This window comes from Trachymyrmex cornetzi, unplaced genomic scaffold (genome assembly GCF_001594075.2).
Source record: "Trachymyrmex cornetzi isolate Tcor2-1 unplaced genomic scaffold, Tcor1.1 scaffold147, whole genome shotgun sequence".
Classification (NCBI taxonomy): domain Eukaryota; kingdom Metazoa; phylum Arthropoda; class Insecta; order Hymenoptera; family Formicidae; genus Trachymyrmex; species Trachymyrmex cornetzi.
Window position 1 is genome coordinate 6,842,138 of NW_017296059.1, and position 14,102 is coordinate 6,856,239.

General features: G+C 34.3%; 2 protein-coding genes across 4 annotated transcripts in view; one reads left to right on the forward strand and one right to left on the reverse strand.

The window, feature by feature from the left end:
• The window catches only part of LOC108757891 (solute carrier family 15 member 1), an 11,838-nt gene extending 6,399 nt beyond the window's left edge, over positions 1–5,439 (reverse strand). Inside the window, exons 1-2 of one of the 2 annotated variants that reach the window (XM_018502578.1) lie at positions 5,275–5,439; positions 3,840–3,880 (exon numbers count right to left, since the gene is read on the reverse strand). In XM_018502578.1, coding sequence (XP_018358080.1) covers positions 3,840–3,880; positions 5,275–5,428 — 195 coding nt within the window. In that variant the 5' untranslated portion in view covers positions 5,429–5,439. Of the gene's footprint in view, positions 1–1,378; positions 1,972–3,839; positions 3,881–5,274 lie in introns of those variants that run through there. The other variant, XM_018502579.1, reaches the window with a different exon arrangement.
• A 3,136-nt stretch (positions 5,440–8,575) lies between these two features.
• On the forward strand, positions 8,576–11,101 carry elgi (E3 ubiquitin-protein ligase NRDP1 elgi). 2 transcript variants are annotated; one of them, XM_018502349.1, is made up of 3 exons: positions 8,576–8,751; positions 10,121–10,726; positions 10,811–11,101. In XM_018502349.1, exons 1-3 carry the CDS (start codon positions 8,662–8,664, stop codon positions 11,078–11,080), a joined length of 966 nt encoding a protein of 321 aa, XP_018357851.1. In that variant the 5' UTR covers positions 8,576–8,661; the 3' UTR covers positions 11,081–11,101. The 2 variants fall into 2 exon arrangements, with proteins under 2 accessions (XP_018357851.1, XP_018357852.1); XM_018502350.1 differs by having other exon boundaries at positions 10,139–10,726.
• Positions 11,102–14,102: the final 3,001 nt, after the last annotated feature.

Consider the following 14,102-nt stretch of genomic DNA (forward strand, 5'->3'; position numbering starts at 1 on the left):
ATATTTTATATAAAGTTTTATTCAAAATATTATTAAAAGATATACTAAATATTTAATTTAATATTTATGATAAATATAAATAAATATTTCTGTTAAGTATTTTTTATTTGAATTATACTGTCTTATTAAGTATTTACATAGTATTTACTACAAGATTTACAATAAATATTTTATAAACATTTTGTGCTATCTAGGATGTATATCATAACTTTGATAATAATGTTTTTAATTAATTTAACATTTAACACAATTTTAAAATAAAATTTAATGTGTTATTATCGCGTTTAGATGCTGTAAATATAAATAAAAATTTTCGAATGATAAAGAGGTTTAGCGTTTCCGAGACGTTCTATGATGTTATTGCACGAATGCAAACAGATAAAAATGCATAGAATATTTACAAACTCAGATAATGCGTTCTCTTTTGTAACAATTAATTACGTAGTACGTACGAATATGACAAAACGCGCGATTATAGAGATATTATTATCTACAATATTTATACTTTCCTCCCAACAATCGCTCCGAATCCTATCTATCTCGGTAATGCTTGGCATGCCTTGTCAGTAAACAATTAATTTCGTAATGATGTATGTATGCAAGAAACGAAAGAATTATCTAATTTCAGATAAATGGTAATATTAAACATATTCTAATATTGATTATATACGGAAATCTCGCGGTATCCGGATTGAGATTGTCGCACGACGATCGAAATGAATTTGATGAAAAACTTGTGTCTCAGAGAAAGTACAGTAGTCGCGACCGTGATGAAGGGAATTAGTCTGGCATGCTGACGTGAATGGAAGTGAATCAATGAACCAGCGCTCAATTGAAAAACCGATTTATTCTCCAAACCTATTCGTGTCACTATTGTGATAATTTGAGCTTATGTAAATTGCAGTACACATTTTTCTTTGCAGAGTATCAGTAAAAATGTACAAGAAAAGGATATGAGGCAAAGCGTTTACAAAATATTTTACAGATCACATTAGTTTCTATATGAATTTGAATATATGTATCTACGAAGATCAAACAATCTGACTTGACCTACTTTTATTAAAGGATTGAGAAGTCGGAATACAATATAATACAAATTCGTATTATATTTTTGAGAAAGGATAAACAAACGGAAGCAATGCGTTTTTGAAAATCCGCAAGAAAGATTTCGCCTCTTTTCTCTCAATATTTAGTGTATTTTACAAAATTCTGAAATATTTTTTCAGTATTCCTTCAAGATAGCGGGAATGCGGTTTCTAATCTGTCCTTCAAAAAGATACGCTTAATGTAAGCTAAATTATACTAAACTACCTACTTACATACAACAAAAAGTGATAGTAACTAATAATTGTAAGTACATATTAATGTTAACAGTTACCTGACGCACAGGCATTTTATTCATCATATGCGTAGTAAACCACAAATTTGACCACGACTGAGAGAAAAAAAAAAGGAAGCTGATGAATATCAATATCAATCACTACCACGAGGTCGCTTCACTTCATCAGGTGGATGTTTTGCCCGATGTACAACATTTGTCTACTCCGGATCGTTCAGATCGAGGAGTGACAACGGAACGATCACTCGTCGTCGTCGATTTTAACGGCTCCGTTCGCACGCGCTCCAACATCGAGACTGACATCAGCGACCATGAGTGAGCACAATATTGTTGCCAGAGTAAGTAGGTAGGTAGGTACAACCATGTAGGAACAGTATATCTCAAAGCAGGCATACTACAGGTGACAGGCGGGCATTACGTCGTGATGCGAGCGCAGGACAGTGTAGTATAGTATTTGAATGTGAAAGTACGTGGTCACATACAGGTCCACGTGCGACCTACCGTTCATTTTTGCAAGTGGCTCAGATATGCGCTGTGACAGTTTCCGATTATGCTGAATTTATCTCGAGAGATTACGAGTTCGCGACTGAAAGACGCTAGACGTCATTGCATTACATATACAATATAATTAATGTAGAATATAAAAATAAGAAAGATATGACATCATGACTTTTAAGAATAATTGATTCACCTTCTCAGATCTAATGAATATTTATATGTCAATTGTAATCCCGTGCAACAAAACGCGTTTATTACTATCAAAGGAAGTGTCGCGATATTAATATTGGAAACCTTATGACTTATGCTGCTGACCTTGTTGATATAAATATGAGTATTTGCGGAAAAGTCAGAGGAATGTATACATACAGTTTTATAGTGTGCGGTTATCGAAACATGCGCTATATGAGTGTAATTAAAAGAACCGCAGTACATCCGTCGATTTAATTGTCAGAGTCTCTCCCAGTAAAGTAACGTATTACATGCATGTACACGTATATACTACTTCTTTTATATCTATATATTATCTATAGTAGAATGATTCGCAGTAGAATGATTATGATTAATTGTTACAATTAATTGTTCTGATCTTTTCTTTTATTTAGCAAGAGATAAGCATTGAAAGATAAATATGATTGTACAAAAATAAAAATCGCTTTAATCCCGATTGTTAAAGTGATTTAAAAGAAAAAAAATTCATTAAGCTATCGAGATCTTTTTAATCTAAGATTCATAAAGTTCGTTATAAAATCTGCCGTTAAAACTTTCGTGCAAACTTTCATCTCAAATTGGAATATCATCATGTATATTGCAGAATCTTTCGCAAAGCGAAATAGGATTGCGACTACAGGTACCACGAAGAAAACAGAGAGAGAAGTTGCTCAATAAAAACGTGGTCGATGATACGTGAATATAAATTCGATGCGGGACGTTTATCTGATAATTTTGCAATATCGAAATACGCGGAAAGATTGTTTCGTCAAATGATTCCAGAATCTTACGTTCCCTTTTTTTTCCTTCTCGTCAAACAACATTAACTTTAATGTACGTGTGGAAATACAGGGTGTTCGAAAAACAGTGATAAATCTTTTGCACAGGGGCAGAATGGACTAAACTGAGAAGAAAAATTCTCTATCATTTTGCAATTTTCGCAATAGTTAACAAGATATTAATTGCCGAAAAAATTGGTCTTCAATAATTTTTTATTCAAATACTACCAACTTTACAGAAAAACTGCAAGAGACGAAAATTGTTTATTTTCTTCTCATAGAATTCTACGAATTTTTTCAGAATTTTTTATTAACTTTTTAGTACTGAATTTTCTCATTTTTATTAACATGAGGAAATACGGTATTAAAAAATTCTGAAAAAATTCTAAATAATTATCAAAGTATTTAAAAAATTCTTAGAACTTTATGAGAAGAAAATAAACAATTTTCGTCTCTTGCAGTTTTTCTGTAAAGTTGATAGTATTTGAGTAAAAAATTATTGAAGACCAATTTTCGACAATTTTTAACAATTAATATCTTGTTAACTATTGCGAAAATTACAAAATGGTACAGGACTTTTCTTCTTAGTTTAGTCCATTCTGTTCCTATGTGAAATATTTATCATTATTTTCCAAACACCCTGTATATGAGCCCTGTATTATCATCAAATTATATAACGCGTTATACACGCTTAAATACGCTGTAATAATAATAATAATAATTTTCTGACCTCGTGGTAACATTGAGCGAAAGTAATCCAAGTATGTTTATGTAAATTTTTCATAGATGCTTATCGCACCGAAACCAGATAAACAAAATTATTAGACAAAGTTACGAAACACAAATAATTGCGGTGATCTTTATATCTTATCTATTTATCTATCTAAAAACTCATTTAAATATTTATCTAAATATACTACAAATTGTGTAGACCTGTATAATGTTTCATGAATATTTACGATTTAAATACTGATCTACTAAAATTATCTATTAGGAATTATATAGGATCTCACCTCTTCTTGCTCTTCGACATTGTTTTGATTATCCGGGTGATCTGAAACATGTAATGTAAATATTTAAGAAGCCAACAAAATATTACATCATTGGGGCCTGAGATAGCTGCTGTAAGAAGATCAAGATAAAGTTGGCAAAGCTCAATAATGCTGAGAATTGCTTTTCATTACAATGTCTTCATTTATGATTACTTTACATTCAGTATAAATTAAGTAACTTATTACATTAATTGTTTATACTAAAAATCAAATCAGTATAGCCTATTTTAATCTATTTATAGTGCAGCAATAAATTGGCGACCATTTACGTCGATTATCAATATTCATAGCGACAATTTGACTGTTTAAATTGGGTCATGGTCCAATTATGTACCAAGCCAATAAAAGAATCATTAAATACATAGCTACGACAATTAAACTCCTAATTATTGAATTTATTAATCAAGAATACATTTACTGCGATATATCGAATAATATGCGCGATAAATGCAATGATATTATTGTTTATGTCATTTTTTTACTTCTATTCATTAGTCGATAATTTCTTATCATACTTCTTGTACAAATTACAATTTATCGTAGATAAATGACGTTGTCAAAAGAGACATAAGATTATGATCACAAATAAGTTTAGTAATTACCGTCGGCCGTATTGGCGGATGCATGTACTCGAATTCTTTGAAAAGAGATAAAAGAATTATTTACTATTACTAATCTTAAAATTTTTATAATTTCCTATTGCCTACTATCGACTATGCTGTTGTCTTTCATTCTTAAACGGCTTAATGTTTGGATTAAAGTTTAATATTTTATTTAAAGTAATTATATCAATAATAAAATGTTTGCATAGCATTGTCTGTTGTAATATACTTAATTTTTATTAATATTTTGAATTATCTTATTATTACTTATCTGTTATTTTCGTAAGCCGTTTATTTAAATAAAATAGCAACACTTCTGTTTATAAAACAATTGTTATTAAATCGCTAAACTACCTAACGTTTACTTTCACGGATATTATATATGTACAAATGAGACTTTCAGAAATAATATAATTAAAATAGTAATGAATCAACTTGTATCAAATCGATATGTAAAACGATGACAACTGCTAAAGCTTAATATTTATTTTATTATCTATTAAATATTTATTTTTATTATTCGAGAAAGAATAGAATAATATGATTAACAGAAGTTTATTAGAGGAAAGCGCTCTCATTTCAGTATATGTTGGGTTGCATAATCAATCAACAGTCAGTGTGTGAGAGAAAGTCAAATCACAAAAGACCGAGGAAGAAATGAACGGAATAATGTAAAGGTATTACAATAAGAGCAACGTCGATCTTAATCTGAAGCAATATAAAGGACTTTTTTTTATATATGCACGCGATGGAAAGATGAAGAAATGATAAATAGTTGTTTAAAAATGTGTTACCTCGGATCTCGTTTTCGGAATTTTTTCTCCTTGTTATACTCGAAGTGCTCATTTTCATCAATTCTGCGCCGTCCAGCTTATTTCCACAATGGTAACTCGGGCACTGATCTCGTCTTTTCGTTCGTAATATCAAGTGCAGATTATCACTCCTCATCTTATCTATCAATTAAGACAAAGAAAATCTGATCACAGAAACGCAATATTTTTATCGTAAGTGATACTGAAAATTTCAAGATTCTGCATGTGAATCTGAATTAATATATGAATGTCGATTTGGGTAATTCAAACAAGGTATTTTTTTACAAAGTATTACCTTGGTGGAAAACTCTCGCTGAAATTATTTTACATTAACATTTTTCAGCAAATTTTCAGCATTTCAGAAAAATTTTAGTTTAATTTCATTGAATATTCAGCAAATTTTCAGTAATTTCATTGAAATGTTCCATAACATGGAATAATTTCAGCAAAATTTTTTTACCAGAAATAATTAATGGAAATTTGTTATCAATATATATAAGTTTGTATTATAGTATTACATGAAATACGAGGTGATATCTAAACGTTCCTTAAATTTCTTTATAAGTAAAAGTATACGAAGTGGATCTAAATAATTCATATCATCTTCAAAGCTTCCCCTTGGAAGTAGATACATTATATAGTATACATCAATTCCAAAAGGATATATATACCCAGTTGTACAGGGAAATTTGGGCCCCAGATGAACAACTTTGACATATGCCTAAAATTTTGAGGTATCAAAAGAGAATAAAAAATTCCATAAGCCCAACTTTATAGGAGAGGTTTCCTGAGTGCTAGAACTATCCAAAGTTCGCTATTATGACCATGTACCACTAGTCTTATCCAATTTCTCTGCATCCAGGGCACCTCCCCGTGGTGACGGCGATAACGGATTGTACCAAAGACATTGAAGTAATATCTAAAATGTATTTGGTACAGAGTTTATTAATTCGGCTAAGTTCCTGGTTATGATTCATGCCGTCATGTCACAGAAATTTGGATTTGCTTGTAATGACGGCGATGCCCCTGGAGTTCGCCCTGGGGGGGGAAGATGGACAAGCGGCGAATGTACCAATCAGGGTAAATCAGCCTTTGATACGGACTCACCCCGAAGTAGCTACTGGTTGCAATGAGATCTACTGTGGGCAATGTGGAAAATATTTAAAAAACCAGACGTGTAAACATCTGTTGGCTGGGGAAGTGCTAGATTTCTTGAAACAAGAGCCTAGTAGTTCCACAAGAGCCCTACTCAACACATTTAAATATATATGATACTGAAACGAGAGAAGGAAACGTTACAGTTAAAAATACTGAACCGCAACCTCTTTGTCAAATCAATTAAAACCTTTTGTTTCATACTTCGAGTGTCTCTCTCCCCTCTTCATCGATTAATATATATATTACTTATAACTATTCATTTGGGGTCCAAAAAAGGTTTAGTTGTTTTCATCAAGATTGGATATGTTACAGATACTAGATGATCCAAGAAATCAAACAAAATCAGTCCTACATGATACACAATACATGGTCATAATAGCGAACTTTGAACAGCTATAGCACTCAAAGGACTTATTTTACAAAGTTGTGCATATGAACCTTTTTAATCCTTTTTTTATGCTCTACAATCCTAGCTAGGTCTCAATGCTGTTCAGCCGGGGCCAAAACTAGGACATAGTCCTTTCTGCCTAAAAAGGGAATATAAGGAAAATTGTAAATAAAAAACAGTAAGATTTATGAATTATTTCTGTATTTTGATACATCGTTAAATGCCAATATTTTGTGAACATAATTTCACTTCATCAAGGCGAGAAGCAATCCGATACTGATGAGTATACTTAATATATCAGCCTCTCACCTATTAGTGCACCATACAGACAGCTGCTGGCGAAAGTCTTTCATGAGTTCTCGTTCGTCTCGATAAATATTTATTCCAATCACGGTATTATACCATGATTCCAGTAAGATCCAATTATCTAAATCAAATCCAAGCGAATCGTATTTTTCCGACAAGCACGACAAACAGAAGCAAGACATATTATTTCTCCTTTCAAAGCCTAGAGAATCGAGTTAGTCGGATTACGTTGAGAGAATAAATTAACGGTCGTGATGTACGAATGTTTAGGCTGTGTCACAGCTGGTCACAGCTCGGTAAATGCAATACGCATAAAGTTACGCTCAAAATAGGTGTCAAGGCATCTGCGATGTCCGGTGTACTCGATTTTCAAAGGTGCGTGCCGCGCACTTGCGCACCGAATCGCTGCATTGATGGCGAACTTCACGTGCATTCGACTCCGACTAATTACGAACCGCCTGTAATCTTTCCATTTTGATTTTCCTCGATCAAATGAACATTTTTATTTAACTTTTGACTTCAGCTACGATCGCCGCGAACGCCGTTTATTATCCATCGCGGTCGAGAACCTCTTCCCTCCCACTCTCTCTCTGTCCATTTATTCAGCGAAAGTTCTGCTCATAATAAAATGACAAAGAGAACGTTTCTCGATCGTTCCTCTAGCAACGAAGCGGGCGGTTAATTTTGACCTATATGCGTTTTGGAAGCGAGTCGTTTAGCGCGAGAACGGGACGGACTCGCGGATGTAACGGTAAAATCGTCCAGCAGTAGCGAGAGTCTGGGTCTCTCGAGAGTCTCAAGACGAGGGAGTCTTCTCTCACAGTGCTGTCCTCGCTTCTTGCGTTCATTGACGTCTAATGGACTTCTCGCGAAACTCCCAGTTAACAATTTCACGCGCAGTAAATCGAGCATGCCCCTCTACTCGCGTCGCGCGGAAAAGCGTGCGCTCTTTCGCAACGAGCGTTCACGTGGATTCGAAAATCAATCGTGGCCGATATATTAAAATCCTTCGCTGCCGTCCGTGATTTCTCACGCGTGTATTATTATATTTCAAGGAACAAAACTAATCACCAAGTAACTACAAATTTATTTGCAAACTGTGATAATAAATTATAAATTATTACACGTAATCATAAATATAATAAAACTATTATATAGTTTAAAAACAAATGTATTTACAAAATCAGTTAATAAGACATGTACATTAATATATATTTGATATATATTTTTGCAGAATTTTGTTTTGAAATTGCGTGCGAAATTTGAAGAGGTCTGACGGTGGTTTGCGAGGGAAAATTCGGCGCGCGAGATCGAATCCTGGGTCATTTGGGCCTCTTCGGAAAATCCCTTGTGCCTCCGCTACTAAATCCGTTCCTGACAGTCGCGATATTCGTGAGAGAGTCGCGAGACTCGCGAATCGTGCGAGGAACAGCGACTAGCGAGGAGGACGACGGAGGCGGCAGGAGGAGGTAGTGGGAGGTAGAAGGAGGTGATACACATACGCGTACTCGCGAGCGATGGGGTTCGATGTGAACCGCTTCCAGGGCGACGTGGACGAGGAGCTTGTCTGTCCGATATGCTCTGGCGTGCTTGAAGACCCTGTCCAGGTAAGACGCGTGTTTCATCTGAGAAAATCTTCCTGCGACCCACTCTGCATCTCACCTAACCTCCATTATTTGTTCTGCGCGTTTTTGTGTGAAGAGCTTCGTGGAATCCGAGAAAGGAGAGAGAGAGAGGAATATTTAAATTTTCCAAGAGACAAGATCGAGGAGAAGCCCGGATTTTCGCGAGTTTTAATCCGAGAATCTCACCTCGACTCGTCTCGATGCAAGCGAGAGGTCGATGAAGCTATGTACAAAATTTTGACTTGACGCATCGAGAGAAAGAGAAAGAGCTTTCGAATACATAATATCTCAACGCGTCACCAGCGTTGCTTTATTTTCCGTGGCTTCCCGTTGTTCTTATCCACGCTACGTTGCTTGCCTCGAAATAAGAGTGAACAAAATTGCGCATCTGTGAATATAGGTTAGCTTGACTTATCGCTTTTAATCTAGACGATATTATATATGGTTTGATGAAGTATGTATCTTCTAGAAGAATACTACTTGCTCTTAAGTTAAGCCTGCTTTTACATGTTTACATATAAAATATATAAAGCTATCGTCTCTTCTATACTTCCAATATTTTCCTCTATCTTCATTTAATCCTATCCATAAATAGCTTCGTATCCAGGTAGTATCTGTCTTGTTGCTGACATGTTGCTTGCTGTATATGCATTGTTAAGCGTGTGTTGCTACCATAATGGCAGCAACTGAGTCCTCATTTATTGGCAACTTGATGCCTTCATGATATGATAACTTTGAGTAATAACTTGCCAGCAATTTACCGACATCTTTAAAATTGTCATTAAAATTCATACTACTGCCAACATGTTGTCATAATAATACGCAGCATCATACAATGCTGTCATATTGCCGACAACGCAAGATAACATTGTTGCCTGCATGTTGCTACAATGTCAGTATATTCGAAATCATTGAAGATAAATCTATGGCAAGTTACCAGCATCATAAGTACAGATTTGTATGATTTTGCTGAAACATGCTTTGCTATCTGGGTTAGGTGTTAAACTTGATTCCTGCCGTTTTTTGTCTCCAAAATTGATTTGTTTTGGAGGGAAATGCCTTGATCAAAGTATTATTAATAAAGTATTATTAATTAGTAATAAAGTAGAAAATGGAAGAAATTACTTTGATTAAGGTATTCATTCATCTTCCCTTCGAAACAAATCAATTTTGGAGACGAAAAACGGCAGGAATCAAGTTTAACACCTAATATAATCTACTTGTTTTTGTGCTTAAAATATATATTTTATCATTTAATTTTCGGAGGATATTGACTTGTTTTTTCAAAAGTAGCATGTACTTATATTTTGCTGCTTTATAAAGTTGTAGTAGCTTATAAAAAAACTGGTAGGTGAGTAATGTGTTACAGGCACCAGTGTGTGAACATGCCTTTTGCCGCACCTGTATCAACGAATGGATAAATCGCCAGCCTACGTGCCCTCTGGACCGTACACCCATCACATCTACTCAGCTTAGAGCAGTTCCCAGAATCTTGAGAAACCTGTTGGCCCGCTTGTGTATCAAATGCGACAACATTATGTACGGTTGTAACATGGTTGTCAAGTTAGATTGCCTGGCGATGCATCTCGAGCAGTGCGAATACAATCCGAAGAGACCAATGCAGTGCGAGCAGGGTTGCAGCTTAATTATTCCCAAGAACGAGCTCAAGGATCACAACTGCGTGCGCGAGCTCCGTAATCTGATACAGTCGCAGCAGCAAAAACTAAGCGATATGAAGCGTGAACTCGATGAACAGCAGCTGCAAATCAATGAACATAAACGTGAGATCCATCTGCTGAAAGACTTTATGCGCGCACTTAGAGTATCAAATCCGGCGATGCGTGCAATCGCTGATCAGATGGAACGTGACGACGTCGTTAGATGGTCCGCGTCTCTACCACGCGCTAGAGTTACCAGATGGGGCGGTATGATCTCCACGCCTGACGAATTGCTGCAGGTGCGAATTATTTATTTAAGTACTGATTGATAAATTTATTTTGTGAGTACATTCATCCTGAAATTGTCCTTTTGATTCTTACAGACAATGATCAAGAGAACTCTGTCAGAGTACAATTGTCCACCTCATGTGATTGACGAGCTGATGGAAAACTGCCACGAGAGGAAATGGCCACCAGGTCTTAATTCACTGGAGACTAGACAGAACTCTCGACGACAATACGACAACTACGTGTGCAAAAGAGTGCCTGGCAAACAAGCGGTGCTGGTCCTCCATTGTGATAATATGCACATGCCGGAGGATATGATGGTCGAGCCTGGGTTAGTGATGATCTTTGCACATGGTATCGAGTAGAACTGTTGGACAGCGTATATGAATACGATTAATTAAACACCATCGCGGACCCAGAAACACTGATATCCACGTCGCATACGTGGAGAGAGCGAATTTCCTCGACTACAATTTGCGAACTGATGTGAGTTGTTCTGAAACTTTATTAGGATTAATTGGGAAACTATCGTCTGATCGCCAAGTTTTACTCGGAAAATTCCTTCACTGGGATATTCAGGCATTTACGGTTGAAAACCTAATATTGCAAGATTGTCCTTGATGCGAATTTATTCCGAAGATAAATGGAAGCCGTCGAGCATACGCAAACGATGATGCACATGTCGCCCTTTGTGATACGCCATTCTAGAGGCGCGATTGCCATGTACATGGTCGATTGGGATTGTAATTGTAATCGATACGGCAATATAATACTGATAAACAAATTTCTCGCCGCGACGTTCGCCTCGCCGTTATCGGTTACTTCGATCGAACTCCCACAGGAAAACTCAATCGAGTATCTGGATCGTTGCACTGTGATATACCACTTCGGTGAGAAACCTCCTGAAATCGCGTGATAAATGACCGACCATCGTCTCTCCTTCTTGGCCGGTCGATTGATCGAATTGTACATTTTTTCATCGGCGGTTCGTTTATCGTTCATTTCAGGGTCATTTACGGATACTTGATCTGTGAATGTTTTACTATAATACTTTAGAGAGAGAAGATTGTAAGCGATGATTAGAGAAAATTAAGCACAAACGAGAAATCTTGGGATGCAGATTGACCACAGTGTAATCCTTTTTTAAACATTTGACCTGTATTGATTTCTGATGATTTTTTTTCCTGCAACTTTTTTCTTATGTATACTACCCTAAACTCTTTCCTTTCTTCTTGGAAATTTACTCCATGTATTGTAAATGCAGTAATTATTATCATCATTTGTTTCTTCATAAAAATGCATTTCCTAAAAATTGTTACTAATTATGCTTTGTTGAATATGCCACAGATAGTGTGGTTGCTCTGAGTTGATGACACGTTTTGTTTCCTCGTCGTATCACTGTATTAGGATGTTCTATCGTTTTGTTTTTTTAAAGAAAGATTGAATTCAAATGCTATTAAAATATTGTTTGATAGCAAAAGATAGAGCACCTTACATAAATTGTAATTTATGGCAGTGATAATAATTATTACTGTAACAATTAGTTTGCTCTGTTAGCTTGATTGCAATATTGATCTATTATGATTTGCGAATTGCGTAACGTTAAATGCTTTTTTATGTAGCTTCTCATTTTGCAATATATTGATTTAGGACCGATAGATTATTAAAAATTGTTTTTCGGCGGTAACCGACCTTACTCTATTTTTTATATTATGATATAAAACAATATCATGTAATGAGATAGACACAAAGATAAAGATATTAGAATTTGTTTTCTCGGAAAAACTTCTAGTTTATCTTGCGTTACTTCTAATAATACTTCCAATAAGTCTTCGAAAAAAAGTTAGATAAAAATATGTAAATTATCGCCAAAAAGCGAGAATTGTATTAATTCTTTTTTGTACTACTTTTTGTACCTTCTGTATAAAAATTGTTATTTGATAAACATCGTGAGTTTGAAGTATACATAATTATATGTCTAGAGATTATAGTAAGACAATTCGATGAACAGGCTGATTTTATATATATATATATATATGCACATATATACATATATATAATATACATAACAATTACAATAAAGCACAGATTTTACTTACAATTAGCACAAGTGATTTAATATACCTTGTATTTTTATTTTTTTCTCATTTTGATCAGATTGTGCAATCCACAAATCCTGTCACAAGTTGAATTACGTGTGATAAATAGATTCAATTACACAAATAATGTGTATATCTTATATTGACAGATATCAGCAATTGATAAATATTAAAACTAAACATTGCAAGAAACGTTTCTATGGCTGTGAATTCTGATTTAGTGAATAATACTATATGATTTTTCATATTCTTTTGGGATATTAAATCTTTAGTGCTAAAAGGTCGCGACTAATCATTATTGTTATTATGAACATAATAACAATTTACAAGATCTATTTTACAATAAAAAACGAATATTTTTCTCGAATTTGTATTAAAAAATTCATGCATACTTCATTTTCTAAATTATGTTTGGACATTTTTGTGGCATTTTTATTCAATGTGTCTTTGAAAGTATAATTTGTTAAGATTTCGGAGTACTCACTCCATATTGAATCGACACGTCATAAGCGAGAAATGTGTCAGAAGTAACATGTTGATTTTTCTTGTATGCCATTTGTATAAATATATTTATACAAATAAAGAAAATTTGAATAAAATGAAATGATGAGATCGCTTTAAAACACCTAAAATGAGTGAAAATTCTTCTCATTTCCTTTGACAGTCAATAAATAGTCGTAAAAGGCACGTAAAGTAAGTTTATTAGTTTTTATTCAATGCAGTCTATTTTCATTTCGAGCTTTTTTCGACTGTTTACTGACTATCAGGGAAGATAAGGAGAGTCTTCGCCTATTTTTACAAGTGTTTTAAAGCGATTTTATTATTTCGTTTTATCCAAATTCTCTTTATTTACAATTGGTATGCAAGAAAAATCAACGTCATTTCTCGCTTATGATATATCACGATTCAATATGGCTGAAGTGATCACTCAGAAGCCTTAAATTTCTTAAAATCATTATTTGCGCATAATTTTTACGATTGCACTTCTAGGATAGTTTTTACGTAAAATTTTAGTGTAATAATTGCATATAACTTGCATATGATACAAAGCTATTCTTTTAGCAAACTTGCATTTATAAATACATTTTATTCTTCATACTTTCATTAAAATGTTCTAATATTGTGCTTACAATCGCAAATAGTTTCATTATGATCATTATAGTGATATGACATCGTGTCTTGACAAAGAGGCAAGCATTATATTAGAATAGCGATTTCTGTAATATTAATGATACCAAGACTGAGCCAAAAAGAGACGAAAATCCATGAGAATGAACTTTTGAGAACT